The sequence below is a fragment of the Pavona decussata genome, unplaced genomic scaffold (genome assembly GCF_977016875.1).
Source record: "Pavona decussata unplaced genomic scaffold, jaPavDecu1.1 SCAFFOLD_51, whole genome shotgun sequence".
Lineage (NCBI taxonomy): Eukaryota > Metazoa > Cnidaria > Anthozoa > Scleractinia > Agariciidae > Pavona > Pavona decussata.
The window spans coordinates 3099411-3124723 of record NW_028145473.1 but is presented as its reverse complement, the minus strand read 5'-3'; the positions used below and the strand labels follow the sequence as shown (position 1 = coordinate 3124723).

The 25313-nt window shown below is 39.8% G+C and overlaps 1 protein-coding gene and 1 pseudogene across 1 annotated transcript; both read left to right on the top strand.

Moving 5' to 3' along the window:
• Positions 1-3217: 3217 nt before the first annotated feature.
• On the top strand, positions 3218-6327 carry LOC146481083 (uncharacterized; annotated as a pseudogene).
• A 2102-nt stretch (positions 6328-8429) lies between these two features.
• LOC146481082 (beta-1,3-galactosyltransferase 1-like) lies at positions 8430-14422 on the top strand. Its single transcript, XM_085108765.1, has 2 exons — positions 8430-8565; positions 13199-14422. The coding sequence occupies exon 2, from the start codon at positions 13237-13239 to the stop codon at positions 14305-14307; it is 1071 nt and encodes a 356-aa protein (XP_084964891.1). The 5' UTR covers positions 8430-8565; positions 13199-13236; the 3' UTR covers positions 14308-14422.
• The last annotated feature ends 10891 nt before the right edge of the window (positions 14423-25313 follow it).

The window sequence follows — 25313 nt, the reverse complement described above, 5'->3', positions numbered from 1 at the left end:
GTTCGTAAACCAATTTGCAAAACTCGACAGCCTTAACCCTAGGTACTAGAGACATTTAGCTTGGCGTTTACGGCTAACGCCAAACGGGAAACGTCAAGCCGCTGTTTGTTCTAAAATGCATAAAATTGTGTTTCTCTTAAGGTGGGGGTTCACCTAAAAGCCATTTTCACGCCGCTTAAAATCGGTCAAATGAAAATATCTTGTTTGCATTTCAAGCAATACAAAAACCCTCCATTCATAGCACAAATTAATGATTTGGGGTGTTTTATGAATTTTTGGGTGATTTTTAGGTATATTTGGAAGGAAATAATTTTTCTTGAAGGATTGGTAAAATTAAAAGAAATAAGGAATGTTGCAGATTTAGTGAAGTTTTAAAATTAGAATTTGTAGTTAATAATTAATAGACGGATACCAAGTTAGTCCACTAGCAACCTGGGGGGCTCTTGCGTGGTTATCGACTGTCTGTTAGTGTTCCAAAAATCATTTTCTTTCTTCTATCCATTCTTAAAACTCTTCAAATTTCACTCAAATTCAGGTAGAGCCCCACCTTAAAGGGGGACAAGAACATACCTTTCTTAACGTTTAAATCGAATTTACAGTGGCAAATATATCCATCTGAAGTAGATACAAGTTAAAACGCGCCTTTTAACATGTTAATATAACAATGAAAAAAATTAAAAATAATTTGAGCAAAATGCTCCCCCGTCTCTGCTCCCCCCTACCCCCTCATTGGGGTAGAGTTACTGGGCGCAGAGTCTCTGCAGAGTCCCACCCTCACCGGTCCACCCGCCGAGGGAGCTCCGAAAACCTGATGATGCTGAAAACATTATATATAGGACGCGACAGCGTCTTTCCCTCCCATGTGGGACACATTTTCTTAGACGTGCACGAGGCACGGCCTCGTTTTGGTGCGAAGCTTGTTTTCGTCCTATAACGTCATAAAATCACTTTTCTCGTTCACAACTCTGACAGAAGTCTTGAACGCGTAGATTTCTTGACATCTTTTAGGTTGATGTCGATTACATCAAGGATTTTCTTGAAAATGTTCGTCTTAAGGTGGGGGTTCACCTAAAAGCCATTTTCACGCCGCTTAAAATCGGTCAAATGAAAATATCTTGTTTGCATTTCAAGCAATACAAAAACCCTCCATTCATAGCACAAATTAATGATTTGGGGTGTTTTATGAATTTTTGGGTGATTTTTAGGTATATTTGGAAGGAAATAATTTTTCTTGAAGGATTGGTAAAATTAAAAGAAATAAGGAATGTTGCAGATTTAGTGAAGTTTTAAAATTAGAATTTGTAGTTAATAATTAATAGACGGATACCAAGTTAGTTCACTAGCAACCTGGGGGGCTCTTGCGTGGTTATCGACTGTCTGTTAGTGTTCCAAAAATCATTTTCTTTCTTCTATCCATTCTTAAAACTCTTCAAATTTCACTCAAATTCAGGTAGAGCCCCACCTTAAAGGGGGACAAGAACATACCTTTCTTAACGTTTAAATCGAATTTACAGTGGCAAATATATCCATCTGAAGTAGATACAAGTTAAAACGCGCCTTTTAACATGTTAATATAACAATGAAAAAAATTAAAAATAATTTGAGCAAAATGCTCCCCCGTCTCTGCTCCCCCCTACCCCCTCATTGGGGTAGAGTTACTGGGCGCAGAGTCTCTGCAGAGTCCCACCCTCACCGGTCCACCCGCCGAGGGAGCTCCGAAAACCTGATGATGCTGAAAACATTATATATAGGACGCGACAGCGTCTTTCCCTCCCATGTGGGACACATTTTCTTAGACGTGCACGAGGCACGGCCTCGTTTTGGTGCGAAGCTTGTTTTCGTCCTATAACGTCATAAAATCACTTTTCTCGTTCACAACTCTGACAGAAGTCTTGAACGCGTAGATTTCTTGACATCTTTTAGGTTGATGTCGATTACATCAAGGATTTTCTTGAAAATGTTCGTCTTAAGGTGGGGGTTCACCTAAAAGCCATTTTCACGCCGCTTAAAATCGGTCAAATGAAAATATCTTGTTTGCATTTCAAGCAATACAAAAACCCTCCATTCATAGCACAAATTAATGATTTGGGGTGTTTTATGAATTTTTGGGTGATTTTTAGGTATATTTGGAAGGAAATAATTTTTCTTGAAGGATTGGTAAAATTAAAAGAAATAAGGAATGTTGCAGATTTAGTGAAGTTTTAAAATTAGAATTTGTAGTTAATAATTAATAGACGGATACCAAGTTAGTTCACTAGCAACCTGGGGGGCTCTTGCGTGGTTATCGACTGTCTGTTAGTGTTCCAAAAATCATTTTCTTTCTTCTATCCATTCTTAAAACTCTTCAAATTTCACTCAAATTCAGGTAGAGCCCCACCTTAATCACTTCTCTCTTTTTCGTGTTTGCTCGAAAGCTGTCGCCTACTGGGTGGAGATAAACTTAAACCAAAAAAAGCTTCATTGTTTTTCATCAAACAGAAAATTTCAGCCTGGCTTATGTTTTTTTGCCGTAAGCGCGATGCTAAAATCTCGTACTGTTCAATTCAATTCAATTCAATTTATTAAAGCACATTTTTCACGAAGGTAAGGCAAGAATGCACTAGCCCGCAAATAGCATAAACAAACAATCTGATAAAATCACTCGCCGCTTGAAAGGTTAATCTGTAAGTTACTTCCGACAATTTTCAATTTGCAATCAAACATTTAAGTGTTAGATATCTTTATTCAAGAAAAGTGAAAATCAGTACTCTTCCATCAAATAACTTGAAAATAAACTTATGCAGCTTTCTCCCCCTGGCTCGAGTCACTTGTCATCTGTGTGAAGGAAAAGCAATGATTCAAATAAATTGGTTCTCTTCATCAACCCGAACAAAGGAGCTTGAAGCAAACGCACAAGAGAATTAAAACTCCAATCAGTTACAAACTGTGACAAATGATAGTAAATTCGTACCTTTTAGTGAGCTGTGACGACGTGAAACTACTACTTCTAAAGTCGTCGACGTGATCAGGACGACGACCTTATTAGGCCGCACCTGCGCAGTAACGCTCACCCTACTTCCGGTCGTCGTCCTCCCGGTCGTCGTCGTGGTTGCTTAAGCTCCCTATTGCAAACTTTTCCCGAACGTTTTTGCTCAATATTTAACCTCAGCAAAATGCATGGGGAAACTTTTCAACCTCGCAAACATTAAGATGACAAGCTCTTTTTGTGGAATAATTTGCATGAGCGCCTAGCTGGCAGCACTTGCAATTGCTTCTGATAAGATATCCAATTCATTGCCTCAAGATCTTTCGTTTTCGCCTGCCATATTGGGGAATAGACAGTTAAATACATCCTTATGGCTCTGGTCTACTCTAGATCATTTCTGAAATCTATTTCATCGAGTATTTCAACGCGATGTTCCTTGGACCTGTGGCGACGCCTGACTGATCATGGCATCTCAAGAGTGAAACCAACGCGTAGAGGTTGCCGTGGAGGTCAATGCAAACGAATTGGAATCAGTCACAGATTTAGTCAAGACCAGCAGCCTGATACCTCCTCGTGCCGTCTTAATCCATCCAATTTGTCTATCTTCAACATATCTACTGGGTCAACTGGAAATTTCGAAGGCGAAGCTCTTTTGCATAACACTTCAAGGGACTCATTAAATATTCAATTTAACACCTCTGCTGGCATTCCATATGATCCAAACAACCCGCGGGATTCCGAAAGAAATACATGGGACAACCGTCAAACAACTAACTCTGTGCTGGACTGCGCGCGGGACACGGGATCTCGTGAAGAACTCACTCACAGTAATTCATTTTATGTTCCTAAAATGATGGTTACAAATGTCATGTCAATTGTACCCAAGATGAGTGAAGTGTGTGAATTCGTGTTGCGCAACAATGTCAGCCTCGCTTTTATCACTGAAACATGGCTCCAGTCTTCAATCGCTTCTTCAGTCATCGATATTCCGGGCTACTCAGTCCTACGTAGGGACCGTTCGTCCGATCATCATGGTGGTGTTTGTCTCTACATCAACGCAGTAATTCGATACAAACGACTAGACGATCTTTCGTGCTGCTCCGATCACGAGGTATTATGGGTTCAGCTACGCCCCAAACGCCTGCCGCGAGGATTCTCTTCCCTGATAGTAGCTGTCGTCTATCATCCACATTGGTCCGCCGCTGAGAACGAGTTCATGCAAGAACACTTATTCCAGTCGCTGCAACTTGTCGAGTCACGCTTCCCTGATTGCGCTCTTGTTGTGGCAGGAGACTTTAATCGTCTTGACACGAAGCCAATTGAAAGGCACTTCCGGCTCAAACAAATAGTGAAAATTCCAACCAGAAGGGACGCAATCTTAGACCGTGTCCTCACCAACCTGCACCGCTTTTACGATGCCCCTCAGGGCTTCCCACCCTTTGGCTTGTCTGACCATAATACCATTACTGTGGAAGCCAAAGTAAGAGACAACTGTCGTCAACAATCTAGATTTGTGTTCAAGCGTGACAAGCGGGAAAGTAGGAGAGCTGAGCTTGGTAGATACCTGTGTGCAATTGATTGGACAATGCTATTCTCCTCTGCAAGTTGTTGCCAGGATATGCTTGACATATTCAATAAAGCGCTACACACAGGGCTCGACCTTCTGATGCCCATCAGGAAGAGTTCGCGTCAGCATATCTGATGCCCCGTGGATGAACGATCACCTTAAATCACTCATTCTCAAACGACAAAAAGCCTTTCACGATGGCGGCACGGAATCAATGCTGTACAAGTTCTACAGAAATGCTGTTAATCGTGAAAGGAAATCGTGCAAGGCCTCGTTTTACAAGTCTAACGTTGAGAGTATGAAGGAGGAGAATCCTAAGGTTTGGTGGAAGGAAGTCAAACGTTTGTGCGGTTTCAACTCAAACCCGGGGAACGTTTCTAGTCAAATCCATATTGAAGGAATTGAAAATCTTAGTGACCAGGATCTTGCAAACGCAATCAACGAGGCCTTTCTTGAACCTCTTGAAGAATATCGCTTGCCCCAACCGCTGACCAAACTTCGCATTGACGAGGACTCGCCTGAGCTTCCGGAGGTTTCGGAAATGCGTATTTTTAAGTTATTAGCTGCGTTAAACCCCTCTAAGGCGTGTGGTCCAGACAAGATACCAAACTGGATGCTCAAGGAGTATGCTGAACTTTTGTCCTTCCCAATCAGCAGAATCATCAATCTCTCCTTAAAAGAGCAGTCTCTTCCGAAGATCTGGAAATTCGCGGACGTATCTCCTCTACCTAAGGTGAAGCCGGTTGAAGACCTGAAGAAACAGCTCAGACCTATCTCCCTTACTCCATGTCTGTCGAAGGTCGCAGAAGAGTGCGTGGTTCACGATTACGTAAAACCTGCAGTTCTAGATGTGCTCGACCCAAGCCAATATGGAGCTGTTCCCAATTCCTCAACTACTCAGGCACTGATACACATGCTTCACAACTGGTCCAAGGAAACTGATGGCAACGGCGCTACAGTTAGAACTATTCTCTTTGATTATAAAAAAGCGTTTGACTTTATAGATCATAGAATACTTGTAGAGAAATTGTGTAGGTTAAATCTTCCCACAAGAATTATCAATTGGATCATAGATTTCCTTTCTAATCGTTCCCAAAGGATCAAACTATCTGAGGGCTGTTACTCCGAGTGGGGTTCAGTGCCCTCTGGGGTTCCTCAGGGAACAAAACTAGGCCCGTGGCTATTCCTTGTACTCATAAATGATTTAGATGTTGATAATTTAGCTAATGTATGGAAATATGTCGACGATACGACCGCATCAGAAGTCGTTGCCAAGGGCAACCGAAGTCATGCCCAGGAGATTGCGGACAAGGTTGCCGAGTGGTCTACGCAGAACAGAGTCAAACTCAATAGCGACAAGTGTAAGGAGCTCAGGATATCTTTTGCAAAAGATGAGCCCCAGTTTGCGTCTATCGTAGTAGATGGTAAAGAACTAGAGAGGGTGACTAGTGCTAAACTACTGGGTTTGACCATATCGAGCAACCTTACGTGGAACGAACATGTTAGTGACGTCATAAAGAAAGCGTCAAAGCGTTTGTATTTCTTAGTGCAGTTAAAGAGATCAAGAGTTCCTCGGCAGGACATGTCCACCTTTTACACTGCTTGTATACGCTCTGTTCTTACGTACACAGCGCCTGTCTTTTTTTACGCCCTGCCAAAGTACCTAAAAGACGAGTTGGTGCGTGTCGAAAAGCGGGCCATGTCTATAATATGCTCAGGACTACCCTACCGGGAGGCCATCGAAACTAGTGAACATTGTCCCCATTGCAGATTTCATCACGGGGCTATGCACTAATGCTGTTGACACCATTATTAAGGACCCAGAACACCGTCTGAACTGGTTAATACCATTTAGTGGACCGTCACGTTACACTCTAAGGTGCAACAGGCGTTTTACCGTACCCAAATGCAAGACAGATCGTTTTAGAAATAGTTTTGTTATTAGATCCTGTATTGATAATGTATATATATAGATTCTTAGTTTCCCTTTTTATCATATTTTTAATATCTTTATTTATTGTACCTAGTTTTATACGTACTTTTTATCGATTTTATTAATTGTAAATACGCAATTCAGCCTTCGGGCTGCCATGTATTGATTATTAAACTATCTATCTATCTATCTATCTATCTATCTATCTATCTATCTATCTATCTATCTATCTATCTATCTATCTATCTATCTATCTATCTATCTAAACGGACGTAATATTATGCCCTCTGTTTTGTCCGCAGAAGCTCTCAGATGTTTGAATTAAACCTTTGAACTTTGTCGGTACACTGGTCTTTACAAAGTTTAGAATTTCTCTGAGTAAATGTTTATTCCAAGTTAAAATGAAACTAATATACCATTATCAGAAGGCGTAGAAATATTCCTTTTCTTTGTTTTTGAAGAGTCTTCGCACAGATGATGCTAACTCCCAAAATATTTTTTGGAACAAAGATACAAACTGGCCGTCAATATAACCTCAAGAATGCATCTGTCAATGTAAATTACGTGGTGGGGTGAGAAGTCGATTTTACAGGAAAATCTAGATCTATCCTCTCTTTGGGACGTTTGATCAAGTACCTTCTTGTGAGTGCCAACAAAGACAGATTGTCACTGACTTAGCATGGTTTCCTACTCGGCTCAGAATGTGGTTACTTGATTGTATGAAGACTCAAACGAAACAGCTGACTACCTTTGTCCACCTCCGCTATCAGCTGCACTGTAAAATATATGCTGACACAGAATAATAGCATACCTGGTTTGATGTTGAAGGGCCATAAAGAACAGTTTCATGTGGATCCATACTGTTGTGTAGGAAGGCATACACGCATGGTAACCATGGTTCCTGTTTCCCTGTTTTTTTAAAAATAAAATTAAAAATCAAACTAAAACATTAGTGTCAGTTAAGCGTGTTTTAACTGCTTATTTAGACTAGTATTTTAAAGGCGGATATGAGCAGCTTCTTTTAATAATAATAATAATTAACAATCATATTATGAGCTCGAGATTTCTATCGCGTGATAGCTGATGAGGGCGCAGCCCGAATCAGCTATCACGCGCAGAAATCGAGAGCGAATAATCTAATTGTTTTAATAAAATCTACTAGTCGTTCAAAACTTAACAAGTAAATGATCCAAACCCTCTTCACTGACACTTTCGCCAGAAAACGCGTGGAAGCGGGCTGAATTTTGTTGACTACCGCTACTCACTATCTATCACAGAATAGATAGCGGGTAGAGTAGCCAATCAGAAAACGGCATTCGTAATAGAACACTAGTAGATTTATTCTAACAACTGATAGCGATTGGGTGTCGTATCCAGCACTGAAAAGCAAGTCTCGGAACAATGTCTTCGACATTCCTTAGATTGGGTCAAATACTGGAAGACATGAGAGGTCCTATCCCTTTACAAATGCTCGCGCACGCGTACCGAGTGGTGTCGGGATGTTTCCCCGATGTCACAGGCACATGTAAATTTATACACGATACGTAAACGGTAATTTTAAAACAAAATTATGTAGGCCAGATATCTCCAAACAATTGACACTGCGGAAAAGAGCAGCTTAAAATTAGTAAACAGACCAAGTTTGATAGCTAGTCTTGTCTTTTGAAATAGCGCAGATAAAGTGCTGTAAAATTCACAAATTTTTGCGGGAAGTTTGCATGGACACGGGAAAACCATTAAAAAGATTTATAAAATTTCGAGACTTAACAGAATTATACATTCGCTATTTTATCAAAAGACAAGACTTTCATAGTTGGCCTTTTTACCAATTTTAAGCTTCTTTTTCCAGAAGTTTCAATTAGTTTGCGTTACCGGGCCTACATAAAAATTTTAAATTACCGTGGTAAGGGAGAATGACAGGATGTCTTGAGGCCCCTCATTTGAATATTCTAAAAAGAAAACAGATAGACAGCAGTTGAACACGGCAAACCACGTAGGAACGGACTGTCTTATGTGTGGTTTTGTATAGCCACTATCGGGCTTGATAAATCGTTTCATTCATTCAACAGAGTCGGCCATTTACCTCAAAGCACACAAGTGGTAAGTCCTCACTCAACCTAAAACGTTACACTGCAGAGCCCTGGCTGTCTTCCTTTTGGCTGCAATATACGTACTTTTCATATCTGTTTTTTTTTTTTATGAATGTGGGTAGAGGGGGTGCTTTTAGCACAAATTCGCTTGATGTTATTCCTGGATGTCCTAAACTTGTGCATCTGAATGTTTCAGAATCAATCAAAGCCAATTATTGTACTTCAGTTAGAAAAGAGTTATGGCGCGGTTTGAGATTAGCGTAGGTCTAAACTAAACTGCGTTCTCCATTAGGAGCCCCAAAGAAAATTGAATTGTTGAAAATTCTAAATATATGGCGCCATGGATTAAAAGGCGCTTTCGCCAGCCACTGGTTAGTAGAGATATGAAGATCACAAACTCTTCAACGATCAGTTTTCCAGTGCCGGACTAGCAAGCACATTTGTTTGGTCTGAAATCGGTCACCACAAACGGTAATGACAAAGCATGACCATAGGTACTAAAAAACACCCAAAAAGAATGATTCTTCTGATGACATCCTCGCTAGGGGGAAACGTGACATAATACTAAGCATAAACACAAGACAAACGAAGCCACGTTTGTCTTTGACTTCTAAGTCTGCTGTTGATGCCTCGCAGTGACGCCACAGCAGCGAGGACAACCTTGTTGTAAGTCTAGCCCGCCTAGATAAGCTCTCGATACCTGGGTCCTTTCCTTCTTTTTTCTTGTTGGATTTTTGAATAAACTTTTAGTACACAACAAAGTCATGTGTAATACCTTTTGACGCAAATTGTAATAATGTTTGACGACTTGAATGTAAATCTATTTGCGTTTTGATTACGTTGTTACATTTATTAAAAAAGAAACCAAGAAATGGAGTGCAAAGTGGATTTACTGGATCATATATTTCTTGAGGTGTTTTAGGTCAAATAACAGATTTTCCAGCTTAAATTCTCAGTGCAAACTGTGGCTTTATAACAAACACGATAACCCTGTACCATCACTGACAGGCAAATGAGATATATTATTCTTTTGTTATGAAATTACACAAGGGACGGTCATAAGGGATTACGTCCGTAACCATGGTTGCCAACTTATTAAATTTGTATTTTAAAACTAAATGGGGCTGTCTTAGTGAAATCCAAGCATTTTGAATAAACTACGTCACTCAAAATATTATTATGTATAGTATATTGTCTTGTCACATTTTACATTACCTTTTTGTACTTACTCAACTCTCACTGCCAAAATTGAAACTCGAACTGGTTAAGAGTGATTGTCAGTAAAAATCAAAGAAATCGTAGTCGCGGTCAAAAAATCAATTTCGCTCATACTTTGTCAGTTTGAAGGCCTACGTAAGTAACTGAAGGATATAAAGTTAGTTGTTTTGAAATATTCCATATAACGGCAGAAAACCACGAAAAACGGTTACCCTACCGGAAGCTCGGATTTCACCTCGCGAGAACTCGAAATTTTACGCTTTTCAGCTTCTCGCTCCACAGACGTTTACATAGCAGTGAATCTTTCTTAAGGATAATTGAATACACTCGGATTCTTCCTAAGTCAAAACAGAGCAATTATTTTCATCTCTGCTCGTTTGTGAGCGAACTGAACACGGATGAAGTAGACCGCACTTCTTCTAAATCACGCAAAAGTCTAAAATATTCCAAACTCAGCGAGGAAAAACGCTGACTGGTAGTGGCTCAAATCCTCTGATATTTAAACAAAAGACAGTTCAGTCATTGATTTTTAGGTTTAAGATTTTAAATCTTTAGGATCTAGCAGTACTTTTGCACGAACGCCGATCAAATTTCAAAAAACATCAATCGACGTAGCCACATTTTTTGAATTTCCTCCGAAACCAGCGAAATCTCGAATATTAACAATAAATAAATAAAAAGATTCGCACCACTCAAAATTTTATTGATATTATGTGCTGTCACATTCTCCATTACTTTTTTGTATAATGAATCAAATCCTGAAATATTTAAATTCCGTATCGGTGCAATTTGCTCAAAGTTTGTTTGTAAACCAGGCTGATTTCAAACGGACTTTTAGTTCAGTTTGTAGCAAAGTAAGTAAGACTGACGGGTAATTTTCCGAAGGAGAATAGTATGGCTCTCTAATCTACTACAATACTTCTGTATACGTACGGCCGTTCATCGTTAGTTGAAATATACGACTTGCCGACTTCTTAAGGCGCAGAATGAGAGCACGCGCGAGGGGACGTGTTTTTGTCATGATTGCATGGACTCAACGAAAACGGACTTTGAGAAAGTCTACTTGCAATACGTACTTGTTTGCTTGTTTGGGCTTCCCTCTTTTGTGTAAACATCAAAGGGAATATCGGATAAGAGCTACTCTGTTCTGGATTTTTTTTTCTAGCGTGTTGTGATTTCAGTGTTCTGGGCGTTACAAACGTTAGAAATGTCCACGAATGGTAGGTTGGTTACCCTTTTACGATCGTTAGTATAAAGATTTATTAGCCTGTATATTTTGACACACGCTTTCCACAATACTGAGCAAAGCTTGCTTTTTTTTTAAAATTTGTCTCGTACCAGTACACAGCTTGCTATACCACTAGTAGGGAGTAGAGTAACTTTGAAATAGTTAAATAGTCGTGTTGAGGCCCTCGTTTAGATTTTTATCCATGTCTTGTCTTTTAACTAGTTTATTGACTAAGTAATCGCTGCCTTTGATTGTATGTGCTTGTAGTTTTTAATAGTTTCTTGTGTTCTCAGTTGCTCTAAACATAATTGTATTTTAACAATATTGTGAAGCGCAACTGAATATATATAGCAATTATGCCATGAGACCGCGTTGTATATGAAGTGATAAATAACCAGCGAGCGCGTAGCGCGAGTTGGTTATGATCACTTCATATCCAACAAGGTCGAATGGAATAATTATTTTAGTATATTCTCAAATCGGGTTTTTGCCGCCGATTTTTATTTCAACAATTTTACAAAGTGGTCAAAAGAGCATACAACTTCCGGTCACATGCGCGCCGCGATCACCTGATTATTACATCACTGGATGAGCTGAATGAAATTTGACAGCTACACAAACGACAAACTGTGGTCAACTGTTAACGAAAATCAACCTTGAAATATTCAACCGTTCAAATGCAAGGAAAAAAGACGGCTTCGGAAGCTTTCAAGTGGTTAAATAGTGTTCAAAGTTCCGGAAGATTTTTCTGATTCTCCGCCTCCGTAATAGTTGTGAACTTGACATTGCAGTTGAAAAAAACCCGGCTGCGGAAAGCTTCTTCGCTCGCTCTGCCGAACCTCGGCATTTACAAACTGATTTTGGACTAAAACTGTCCCTTCACTTTGAGGCTGCCGTTCTTGCTGGCCATGGCATTCGTTTTCTTTCTCGTCTGCAGAAATACTGGTGCATGGGGAAACTTCAGAGGCTCCGGCTGAGAGAAAATCACTGAGAACGTGTGACATCTTAGCTTCTGCTGTTCTATGGATGGGCGATCATTGTACTGGTCTGATCTGTGTCCCGTAACAGATTTTCTGTGTCTGGTTTCACAGTTGTGGTCAGACAGAACTGTAACTGCTGTCGCCCTGAGGCAGTGGTTGGTTAGATGGGGCTCTATGCCAGCTCGCCTGCTCATATTTTCAACATGTTGTCCAGCGTGCTCGAGCCATACGGCGAGTTGCAATACCAGATTTTGTCATCTGTTTGACTGAATTTCTGACATTGGCCGTCTCTTGATTTTTGGAAAAGAGCGTCGGGACTCGGGTTCAGGTGATCTAGGTAGTTTTTGATTGTTTTCACCGGGCACCTCTGAGAAACAGCAACGGCAAAAATCTTCGCGTCGGATTCGTCCTCAGAGTCTCCAAGGCCGCCTTGATGATTTTTTTGTGCTGAGCAGTGAACCAGGTTGTCGTCTGTTTAACTCAAAATACTCGACACCTTGTGGCGTTGTTCTTAGGGAGAGCATTCCAGGGTTCAACTACCGCTGATTTTCTCTTCCTCGTCGTCCCAAGAAAAGAGTGAGATAAAACCATGCCGTTCTCTGCAGTTGGGCTGGATTTTGACTGTCGGCCGGCCCAAGTAGTAAAGAGTAAGAGTAAAACTTCCAGATACGTACCATTAAATATGTTCATACCAAACTTTGTTGCTTTCTTCGTTTTTTCTGGAACAGCATTGTCTAGTATCTCTTGAAGTTTAGTGGGAGACAGCTCCTGAAACCTGCCAGTATCGGTCATTATGGAGAGCTGAAGTTAAAAACTTCGTGCAGAAAATTTTTAAACTTGGCGCACTATTTTCCATATTAGGTAAAACTCCGACTAATGGCTCATGGTCGGAGTTTTCGAGCCAATTTTAGAGCTAGAAATGCAATAGTCGGAGCTGAGTATATACTAGATCCATATAGAGGTTTGCGCTATATAAATGTAATTATTATTATTATTATTATTATTATTATTATTATTATTACTATTATTATAGTAATTATTATAATTATTAAATCCTGAAGCATTAAAGTTCATCTTTACTTTCTAGGTGTCGGTATTTACGGAGGTGATTACTCTGAGAAGTATGTTAGTTCTTTAAAATAGTATACTTTCATATCTGCGGCAACAGGAATTTAATACAATGAAATTAACTTATCCTTTCGTGACTTTCTTTCCAGCTCTTCTGAAAGTCAATCTATCAAAACCTCCCTCAAAGATGTCCTTAAGGAGTCTGACACAATTTATCACACCAATGAGGATTATAAAGCGGAGAAAGTTCATCAGTCTTTTGCTGTTAAGCGGAATTTTGTTTACCATCATTTTGAAAGTATTGGTGAGCAAGGACCCTTATCTGACAGCTGTCAAGCATCTTCAAGACCAGAAAGTCTTACAGAAGGGATTGCTCAACAAAAACAATAATTCCGTGGCTTTAAAAGTGGAAGCCCTGACTCCGTCAACAAACAAAGAACAAACGCTTTCACATAAGACATATTTAATATCACGAGAACGATGCACACAAAAGGTATTTCTATTGATTATGGTGTTTACCAGACCTTCTTCATTTGATAGAAGATCAGTCATTCGCAAAACATGGGCACCAGATCCATCCATGAAGACGAGATGGAAGACAGTGTTTCTTCTCGGTCAGACCCCACATGACAGCGTACAGAATGAATACTTGGAAGCTGAGGGAATGATGCACAGAGATCTAATACGAGGAGCTCAAAAAGAGCATTATAATAATCTAACCTTAAAGACGCAGATGGGTCTGGAATGGGCATCAAAATACTGCGATTTTCAGTACCTACTCAAGGCGGATGATGATGTATTTATTAATCCTTATTTGCTGATGGAATATCTACGAAAGCCTGATACACCTAAAACAAAACTTTACACGGGAAGGTGCCGGTACGGCCGACCTTTTCGAAGAGGAAAGTATGGAGTATCAGTGGAAGAGTACAACAGAATTTCATATCCGGGCTTCTGCACTGGTCCAGCATATGTGTTATCATCAGACATGGTCCACAAGTTGGTGGAAATGTTTGATATCGGCAAGAAGCCTTTCAAACTGGAAGATGTTTATATTGGCCTGCTGGTGGAAAAAATGGGTGGTGTGAAATGCTTTCGCCACTACTCATTTCGTTCCTCAGGGGAATGCAAACTTCATCCAAATACTTTTTCTCAACATAGAGCCTCGGTACAATGCTTAGAGAAACTTCACAACCTCGCGATTAAAGAAAGACTTGAGTACGAACTCACAAAAACTAGCAATGACACTAAGCATTAGATAAATAGTAAATGAATCGAAATGTGGATTTCTCGTTTCACCTTCAAAGATTGACGGGTTAACCCGTCTGTAGCCTTCTTATTTCTTGTACAGGTATAATCGTCTCGAGATTATTATTTTTGTAGGGGGGGGGGGGGGGGGAGTTGGGGAAAAACACCAACAACCATTCCTTCAAGCTTTACTGCTGAAGGAGCTGAATAAAGTAAAGAAAACACAATGAAGGGAATATATGACAAACTACGAAAGAAAATTCATGCAAATATTAAGACGCGAACCTGAAGAAAAACTCGGACGCATTATGTGAGATCACCAAACACCGTTCCCCTTACGTTTTCCTCCCTTTATGAACAAGAGACCTGGTTAGTGAATATAACACCCAGGTTATGTTCAAGGGTAACCACGCCTGGTATTAGTCGAAGAAATCGACATTATTCTTCGTTTCTTACTTCGTTTGTTTATCTTGAAAGCTCTCATTGTTCAGTTGTACATTCTTAAAAATGAGCCCGTCACATTTGAACGTAGGATGTTAGGTTTTACTGTAAGTGCCATGTGGAAAAAATAAAGCATAGTTAGTAATGTATTGTGTTGTCAATAAGTTATCTTTTTTATAGATTTACTAATATACAATCAGTGGAACCATGGCCATTAGCAGGGTAGGCAGAAAAATGGTTTTATCAACTGATTTGAAAATTTAAATTGGTCACCCTGAAGTTTCGCGTTTTTCACGCTAGGCTTAAAATCATCAACATTTTAATCTCTTTACGGGACTTTATTTTGATTGTCAACTTACAACAATCTAATATCCACGAGGATGATGTATTGTTCGGTGAGTGACACAGGCATACTCGGGAAAAGGAAATCCGAGCGCGGATGTGTGGCATATGCACAATTTCACTGCGCATATGCCGCACATTGACATTCTAATCGCTTAAGCTGCTTCAGTTGCGTACTAACTGCGAGGATCTTTCTTGTATTTAAACAAAATTACAAACATGAACATAGCGGTGTTTCGTGTCACAGTATTTAAGAACTGCGTGCAGGCCGTGAGTAGGCCGCGACCATAAACAATTTATAAGATGGAAGTTAAAATAATTGGCTCTTCAGTAATAATAATAATAATAATAATAATAATAATAATAATAATAATAATAATAATAATAATAATAATAATAATAATAATAATTCTTTATTAAAATATTCCACACAAATTGCTATTTACAAGTTAAAAATATAAAAAAAAACTATTAAAAACCTATTCACATTTCATTTCGATTTAAAAAAGATAATATTTTCAAGCACTAATGTTTTTGTAAAGAAAAAGAAAAAAACAAATGTCATGAAGTTTTAAAAAAAATGAAATTCGGCATTTTAAAATCAGTTCCACTTGATAAAAAGAAAAGAAAAATAAAATAAACAAAATACGCATCTCTCAAATAGCCCCTTCTGCAATTTCAATGTCAATGTCCGCGTTCTTGATGTCACGTTGAATTCTTCGTAATGTCCTAGAACTTAGAGTGCACCATCCTAGAACGAGTGCAGATCTTAACAGTGCGAATGAAATTCGGCTTCTGATCCATGACATTGTTTTGGCATATTGCTCCCCTTTCTTGATAGTAATCAGCTCCGCTAATCGACTATGGTATCCCAAGCATTCATTGCCCATTCCGCCGGTTGTAGTGAAGACCAAAGGTGTAAATGTTCCATGCTGATGCTTCCTTGAGTACAGACGCTTTTTCTCATTCTCATGCGTACGATAGATCTGTTGCGGCTCCAGGTCCTTATACGATTCTGCATTGGGGTGGCAAACCCTTACATCAAAAAATTGCCGATCGTCGTTGCTCCCAGAACCCACGTGCATGGATATCCAATCTCGCATCTTGTGCTTTGTTGGATCCTCTTCTTAACTGTTCTCCAGAGATGTCTAGGAGAACTGGCTCAGTCTCAACGTCACTGCAGACTGTACTCAGGAGTTCAGCATCCAGATCTCTGAGCTCATTGTGACGCTGAATGACGAAACCTCCTAGTTTATAGATCATGGAGTGCTCAACTGTAAAAACTTCCCAACAGGCACATGCGGAAAGGATGTCATCTATTGGCCAGTCATAGCGTAATTTAACAGCATCGCGGAACTGCCTTTTATTGAGGTTAAAACCCAGATCTTTCAGAGGGAGGACTGTAAGCCACGCCGATGATCCTTTTTCCGCCGCCAGATTCAGTAATAATAATAATAATAATAATAATAATAATAATAATAATAATAATAATAATAATAATAATAATAATAATAATAATAATAATAATAATAAACTGCAAGTTATCGACAGAGAGGCCAGAAAGATCATCTGTGAAAACGGTGGGAAGCATCCCTTAAGCTCGACGGCGATAATGTATTTGGCAAGAGAGAAAGGAGGGCGTGGCTTGCGCTCGGTTGAGCGCGAATACAAGTTGACCAAGATCAAGGCAGCAATAAAGCTCTGTCAGAACATGGATCCCTCTATGAGGGCAGTGCAACAGTTCGAAGGGAGGGCGGTAGAGAAGGGACACACTTCACTGATGAAGGAAGCGCATAAGTTTGCCGAGGAACTGCGCATGAGCCTGTCTTTGGAGTACCATCAACCGTCGTGCTGGTCTGTGAGCGATCCTGAGACGGAGATTCAGGGGCCAAAGGTGAAAGAACATCTCAAAAACGCAGATATGGAGACGCTGAAGGAGAAGATCAAAGAGGAGAAGTGGCATGGACGGTTTTTGCGGGCTAGGTGGCAGTATAGCGAGCTAAATCAGAGTGGTTGCGTGTTCCTTCCCATACCATCGCTGGGGAAGTGGAGTTGTACGAGCAGCTTACGTCCACTAAGGTGTACACAGTCCACAAAACAGGTGCAGAACAGGGCGACGTCACGTGTAGACTGTGTGGAAAATCTCCTGAGACGCTTGCGAATGTGCTAGCAGGTTGCTCTGCTCTGGCCCAGTCTAAGTACCTAGAAAGACACAGCGCAGCATTGAAAGTTCTCTTTTTCAAGATGGCGAGGGACCTGAGGTTAATTGATTCAGTCCCTTCCTGGTACTCGTGTGCAGTGCCGAAACCAGTCTATGAGTCATCTGAGGCATTAGTGTTTTGGGATGTTCCAGTTTATGCTGAACATACCATCGTCAAGGCTAACAGAGTGGACGCTCGATTTGTGGACCACAAGAATAAGAAGGTGTGGGCTGTGGAGATGTCCTGTCCGTGAATGGAGCATCGGGAAAAGAAGTCCGAAAAGAAGACGGTCAAGTACGGGCCACTGCGCTTCGAGCTGAAGAAGTGGTATCCTGGCTATGACGTTGAACAATGTAACATCATCATTGACGTGCTTGGGGGATGGTCAAGGGATGTAGACGATGAGGAAGTTCTTTGGCAGCAGGGGTTATGACGTATTGAGAAGGGTGCAGAGGGCTACCATCTCGAGTACTGTCAAAATAGTGAGAACTTTCATAGCTACCGTCCATTGACTTTCCCTTAGCGAATAGCGTAGAGCTCAATATAGTTTTGGTATTAGAGAACTTTTATATTTTATGAGATTTTTACATTTTATCGCTATTTTTTCTTAACTCAACAGTTTTCTTTTACAGTTCCTTAAGATCGCATAGGTTACGCCTCGCGCCCTATGTGGTTCTATTTTAGCATCCATACGTTTTTTAACTGCACATAATAATAACAATAATAATGATAATAATAATAATAATAATAATAATAATAATAATAATAATAAACCAAAAAATGGAACAAGTCCTCTCTGAAATGTATAACTCTAAAAGACCCTGAATGTTTAGAATCTTTCAATTAAGGTTATTTCGCGGTTAATGCTTACCCGCTGAACAATGTCGATGACTCATTTCCAAAACTAACGACACGTCATTCTACTACACGACATGGCCAAACACGCATGCGTTGAATGTGCATGGAGCAAGGACATACAGCTACTCATATAGCCATCATAAAGAAAGCAGCGGCTTACTATTATCTGGCCGGGAAAAAAAAAACAGATGGTTAAGGTTCTAAGTGATCCTGTGTTTCGCCACAGCAAAGACCAGAAAAGCAGCGGCTTACTATTATCTGGCCGGGAAAAAAAAAACAGATGGTTAAGGTTCTAAGTGATCCTGTGTTTCGCCACAGCAAAGACCAGATAAAATCAAAAAAGAAAATTTTTGGAATAAAATTCAAATTTGCTTATGTGAAAAAGTTTCTTCTTTAGTCAGCGACGGAGTCAGTACAGCCAGCATTTTTAAAGCAAGTAGTTGGCCGTTCTTGCTGAGCAATCCCTTCTGCGAGGTTTCGTCGTTTTGCGTATCCTGGGCAGCCTGCTTAATTAATACGTCTCAGAAACCGGTCCTTGTTCAGTAATACTGTAAATATGATCATAAAGGTAACTCCGCTTAGGAGCAAAACGCTGATCATAAACTTTCTCCGCGTTCCACTTCTCACTGGTGAAAGAAGTTGTGTCAAAATCCTGAGCATGCTGAGCGGCATCTTTTAGGGAGGCTTTGCTTGCTACTGTGAACACTGAGAAGACGTTGATCTTTTTAAACCAATGTATACGGCCGCGAATTGTAATAATGTAGTGAATTTTAATAACTATCAAGAATTTTAACAACAGCTGTCGTGATTTGTGATAACTGCCATTTTCACTTCACTTCACTTTATTTACTTTTGCCACTTTTCTTACTTCCATCAATTGAATCTACAGGTACTTATTTAGTAGCAGGATGATCTCAGCAAGCTTGTAAGAGCTTTTCAGGGGAGATCACCCTTGGTTCTATTGGTTTTGTGGTAAAAACATATACAATAAAGTTGTCCATCTTAAGGATAAGGCAGATACATACATGTAAAAGACTTAGACACATAACATTTACAAGAGTTGCAACAGATTTTTTATATCATTAAATTTCTAGACTTCTCATGCCTCGTAAGGATTATGAATTATAACAAAGCCATCCGTACTGAAATTGTAGTAATATTAATACTTTGGTGTATTTTGCATTATTCGGAGCTGTCGTAAATTGTTATAACACATTGTCGAGTTTCTTAAAATAAAATGAGTCTCAAAATAAAACAAAATTACTCTTTTCTTTCAAACAAATAAAAGGTAACCATGTGTTTATATAACTTATTATAGGGCGCGCCAACACAATGACTGCTATTCACTCGGTATTGGTGTGGCGCTTTTTTTTTTTAGGGAACTAAGCAATGATGACGATGACGGCAACCATAACGCCGCGAAACAATAGGTTTAATCTTTGACATTACTGTGAGAAATTTGATAGTTTTTTCTTTATATGCATGTTGAAGGGGTACTTTTCGTTCACAGTTGGGTTCGTGAACCTCCAGGAAGAGCCTAGACTGTTAACAGTCCCCTATTTTTCCATGGGATTTTCGAGACTCGTACGCTTCGATCGAACTCCCGCGATCTTGGTTTATAACGACGAAGGCAACCTGGGGAGACTGTACTGTACCCCAGGGTTGGTCGGCGTTAGTTTGTTATTCGGTTCAGTTCACGCCGGCTTGCTAGTTTGGTTACCATTGTTGAAACAGTTTTGATGGGTTCAGTTCAACACAAGAGTTGCTTGGCAAAATCAGACTCTGTGGCATCTCAAAATTAAAAACTAAAACCAGCCAGTGTAACACTGAGCAATGCAAATTGTGACAGTTTTGCGTTTCAAGTTTCAATAACGTTCTTCGTGCAAAATTGAATATTACAAAATGGATAATATTTGAATGGAACTTTTATCTTCACAGTTAACATATTGGGGCTTGCGTTGTTGTGGAACATATATATGCGATATTTGTTAACTGGCAGGGACCTAAAGATTTTTTTCCCAAGGTAGACTCACTGGGTTATATCTGCCTTAACCAGGAGTTATTTTTAAATCATATAACGGGGCATTGAGGAGAAGGGTTACAGAAAAATACTTTTTTTTTTCCAGTGTCTAAAAATAATGACACAAATTAATTTCAATTTCACTTTCTCTGTAGATCTAGCTTTTACCTGATTACAATTCATAACATCGGTTCAATCCATAGAGCATCGCCCAAGGCATTTGTTGCTACAGTGTCTTAAAGCAAAAAGTTTCAGTTACCCACATCGTCAAATGCTGTCTATTACCAAACTACGTAACTGAATAACAATCTGATGAACCTTAAACAGTGGCCTGATTAGTGTGCGATTGTAAGGGCTACTCAGAACCTTATACTTTGGCACATCGATTCTATAAAACATCGCCGAAATATTTTTTTCCTTATTTTCTTAAAGCAAATATCTCCAGTTCAGACCAAATGGTAGATATTCTGTTAATGAACCAAAACAACTACAAGATTTTAAACACAAAATGCCACCTAAAATGTTATCACATAAGTGTATTATTGTCTGTCACACGATTTAGTCACTTTGAGATGTATATCGCGACGTTTCGACTGCTTACTGCTAGCCTTCATCAGGCTGTTGACGTTATTAGGGTGAAGTCGTATGTGGATAGCTTCCTTGACCCTACGGGTGTACCAGTGAGAGTCTCCATCAATAAAGTTTCCCTCGTTTCAAAGCGGATAATGGCCGGTCTCGTGGGCGTGCTCAGAGACGGCGGAAGTCTGGGTACGGGCGAGTCATATATCCCTGTCGTGCTCTTTGATTCTCTCGTACATAGATCTCCCTGTTTCCCCGATGTAGACTTTACCGCATTCACAGGGAATCTTGTAAACCAGGCCATCTTGATTAGCCGGATCGACGGTGGCCTTAGGTCGCACCAAATGTGATGCGAATGCCTTGTTTTAAAAAGGCAGCGGCGAAGAGGCTCCGATAAACCCTGTACGTAGGGTAAAACGGCGGTGGATTTGAACTCTGCCGCGGGCTCTTTCCTTGGGGCTGTTCTTGCCTTGGTGATCTTCTGCACAAAGGAAGAAGGATATCCGTTAGCGACCTGTACAGATGACAGATGCTTCTTCTCCTCAGAAGATGACTGATGGTTTGGTCACGAGAAGTTTCGCCCGGTCGTACAGACTCTTCACAATACCGCGTTTTACTGATTGAGGGTGGTGTGGATCTTACGCTAAGTATTGATCAGTGTGAGTTGGCTTCCTATAGACGCTGGTGGTTAGGCAGCCGTCTGGTTCTCTTGAAACTGACGCGTCGTGAAAGGCAATCTTGCCGTCATGCCCTGTTTCCATGGTGAAACGGATGGTCGGTTGCTGACTGTTAAGGTGTTGTAGAAAGCTGTCAACTCTGTCTCGGGCCAGGATGGTGATAGTATCGTCCACGTAGCGCTTCCTTTACATATGATTTGTCTGCTTTCTTGGCTAGCAGTTTGTCTCCCCAAACAGGTAACTCGGATTTCACGGCGACCAACTCAGCTCACTTCGCATCTGTCATCAGCAGTGAGAAGATTGCTGTTTAGCCACGTTCCTATCGGGGATGCCGTACAAGCCGGCTACGGAAGCTGACCGCACGACGTTAACTCGTGCTCAAATTGCGGACCTCTAGACTTCGTATTGAGATCTACATACTTTCAGAATAATGGATCGATTTACGAACAACGAGAAGACGTAGCAATGGGGAGCCCGGTTTCCGCAGTTATTGCTAATCTCTACATGGAGTTCTTGGAAGAGAAAGCAATAGAATCCGCGCCCTGCAAACCTAAGATCTGGCAGCGCTACGTGGACGATACTAGGAAGTTTAAGAAACGAGGACGGCAACGGTAACGAGAACGTCATTTAAAAATATAACTTCTCGTTTTTGTAGTTTTCTCACAATCATTTAAATTTGTTTAACTTGGAAAATGCTGGCGAACTCTCCAGGAACTAAATCAGTATGAACGACGTCAAAGTAACGAAAAATAAAGAAGATTTTGCGTCATACTCTCCCGTTCTCGAGAAAACCTAAAATTTGGTCATTTCACGTTGTTGTTTTGCAGAGGACGGCAAAGAAATGTACCAAAATGTAAAACGCACGTGCAAAGCGATTGTTTTTGCTCATTGAGCCTATTGTTTTGTGGTGTTCTCTCCGCCCTCGTTTCTTAAACTCCCTATTATCACCATCCTGGACGGTGGTAGTCCATTTTCCATCATTTAAACCGTCGAGTACTTCTTAGAACTTATCCTTTCGATTTACTGCTTCAAAAGCTAGGGTTAATTTTCTTTCAACTAAAACGTTAACCCAATATGGCCACGTCACTAAAAAAGCCTTTTCTGTTCAAGAGAGAAATAACGAGGATATCCCCTCTAGGAGAAAACTGAATTTGCTACATGTAAAACGAGTTAATAATTGAAAGATGCACATTTCAATAGCGAAGGAAGGATAGGTTTAAAAATCTGCGAAGCGTACAATGGAAATAAATCAGGCACAGCCGTCTGACGCGTAAATGTCAGAATAGGCATCTTGTTACTTTCAAAATTTGAAATAATGACGTGGTATTGTAAAGGAACTGAAATATTAAATACCTGCCTTGGAGATTTGTCGTTGAGAACAAAAGAAAACATTAACTTTAGATGAGTGGGTTGTTTTAGTTATGTGATTCGCGTGATGGTAATCTTGACAGCGAGCCATTGAATTAGCCAAAATACCTTGCAAATTTTTAGTTCTGGATTCTTCGCTTTTAGCAGGCCAAAAGAGGCGCTTTGAGGGAGTGAAAAGGTAGGATTAAGGTTAGACTTCACCTATAGTTTTGCTCCTGAAAACATATGCTAGGACAGAAATAGGAGTCTAAAATCGGCCCTAATTTCAATTCGAAATCTGATCCTCGAAGGTCGCTATTTTCAACTAGTAAATTAGCACATTACAATTAGGACTCACGACTTTATTTTTACACTTAACGAGAGATAATAGAAAGATTTACTTGCAGCCGAGACAGAAAGACGGTAGTAGGTCTCGTTGCTATGTGCGAGCCTACTAAAGATGCAAGATTTTCCGATTTTTCCGGGCGGCTGAATCGGGCGTAAGGCCGTAAATCCAACTTTCCTAATTGTTAGGAAAACGAAAGAGCGGTGGAACTTTTAATTGTGATTTTTGAAAATAGTTTACTAAAGCGGACATTCAGGTGAAATAAAATGAGATCTGAAATTTCCTATCTGTCGTGGGATTTTTGATATTTACAACAAATATTGTGGGAAGGTGATGATCGAAGGACGGATAACAATAAAAAGTATTAAAACATTAGAAGTCAACTTGAAAACAATCAGGAGGAGGCCCACATGAATGAAACTGCAATATATAAACCAACAATTACTATTCACACGCATGGAGCAAGTGTATTTAGTGGAGCAATCTTTCATGGAGGACACTTAAACATTTCCATAAACACAGTAAATCAGTAACCTAATGCAAACTCAGCAACAAGAAAGCACACCTTCATGCACGCACTTTCCATGAAGTAATCTATATATTCTTGTAGCATCATGATCAGATTTGTTACGAAATGTTTGTTACTTTTAATGATGTCCAAGAAACGAAAGCACGACGGTAACGCCAACGAAAACGTCTCTTTAAAATAAGTATTAACCTTATGTGATCTACTTTTTCTTAAACCGTTTAACTTGCAAAATATGAAGGAATTAAACAGGAACATTCAACGACAAAGTAATTCAAGTCCAGAAAGTGAGAAAAAAAATTAATCACCTTGATCCCACGTTCTCCTTCAAATTTCGAAATTTTGGGCATTACATGCAAGGAACTTTGGTGGCGACGACAGCAACGACAAAGGGAACGACACTAAACAAATATACCTTCATTTTACTTGGGTTACTTCGTGATTATGTTAACTCGTTTAAAACTGTCCGGAGTGCGAGTTTTTCCTAATAAATCCTATTGTGTTGCATCGCTGTCGTTGTCGTCGCCGTCCTCGTTGTTAAGTTCCCTTTGTTAAGAAGTCAAAAATGTGTACTATTTACATACGTGCGTTGGGCGTTTGGTAGTCAATAAACAATGTGACAGAATTTTATCCAAGCTCTAGAGAAGACACCTTGTTTCTTTTTTCGTAGAATCAGCAAAGATGTGTGTTCAACTGTTATGATGTTTATTATCAAAAAGCGATGGAAGACTTGTATCGTCTTTCGTTAAACTATGAGTTCAAAATAATTCACAAAAGAAATCACAAGACGTTTGGTCGCTATCCACTTCGTTCGTTGTATGGACCTTTAATTGAACATTAGATGATAAACGTTCAAGCTAACAGACTGACCAAAAGCGGATTAGCCTGAAAAAAAGGGATGTTTTCAACAGTTGCTGAGAATAAAAAAAATAAAAAACAGTAGAAGGGATTTGTTATTGTGTTTTACCAAGGTTTCAAAACACGTACAACTTAATAAGCCGGCTTCTTCTGGTAGATTTGCCAAACATGTAAATTATTTATACATGAGAGACCATGGCAGAGTGCACGAACGCAATTTAAGCAGCTGCGAGTGTTTTTTTAATATGAACGTCAGAGAAAGTGATCCGGCATTAAGTAATAGTATTACCTTATCCATACAAAACAGAGCATAGAATATTTTAATCACAAAATCGTTTCCAAAAACTTTTATTGTCTGTAATATCCAGGATATTGCCATCCTACGGAGATTCACATATCGTCTACGATGACACTAGCAAATGCCTACCTTTTTCTGACAAATACTCGCCTTTCGTTTTTATTTGAAAATTCTCAAAGTCATTAACGCTTTCCTAATTCTCTTATTACTCATATCCCGCAGAAAAAGATGCGTTTTTAACATTCTCCAGTTTAAAAGGATTTTCTAAACTCCACTTTGGACGAATACGATAGAAAGACATGTTCGCTTTCAAATGAAGACGCATTAGGCGGTTCCAAAGACGTCTGGCTCGGCTTGAGGAAAAACAGTATTATTTCTCCTGCAGTAATAAATTACTGATTTTCCTAGTAAAATACAGTAGTTCAACAATACAATATTATTTCAATATTTTCCACTAACGCCCACAATTACATCTTTCAAAGATAAAGTAATATCTTCTTTCATAACGTCGTACCAAAAAAGC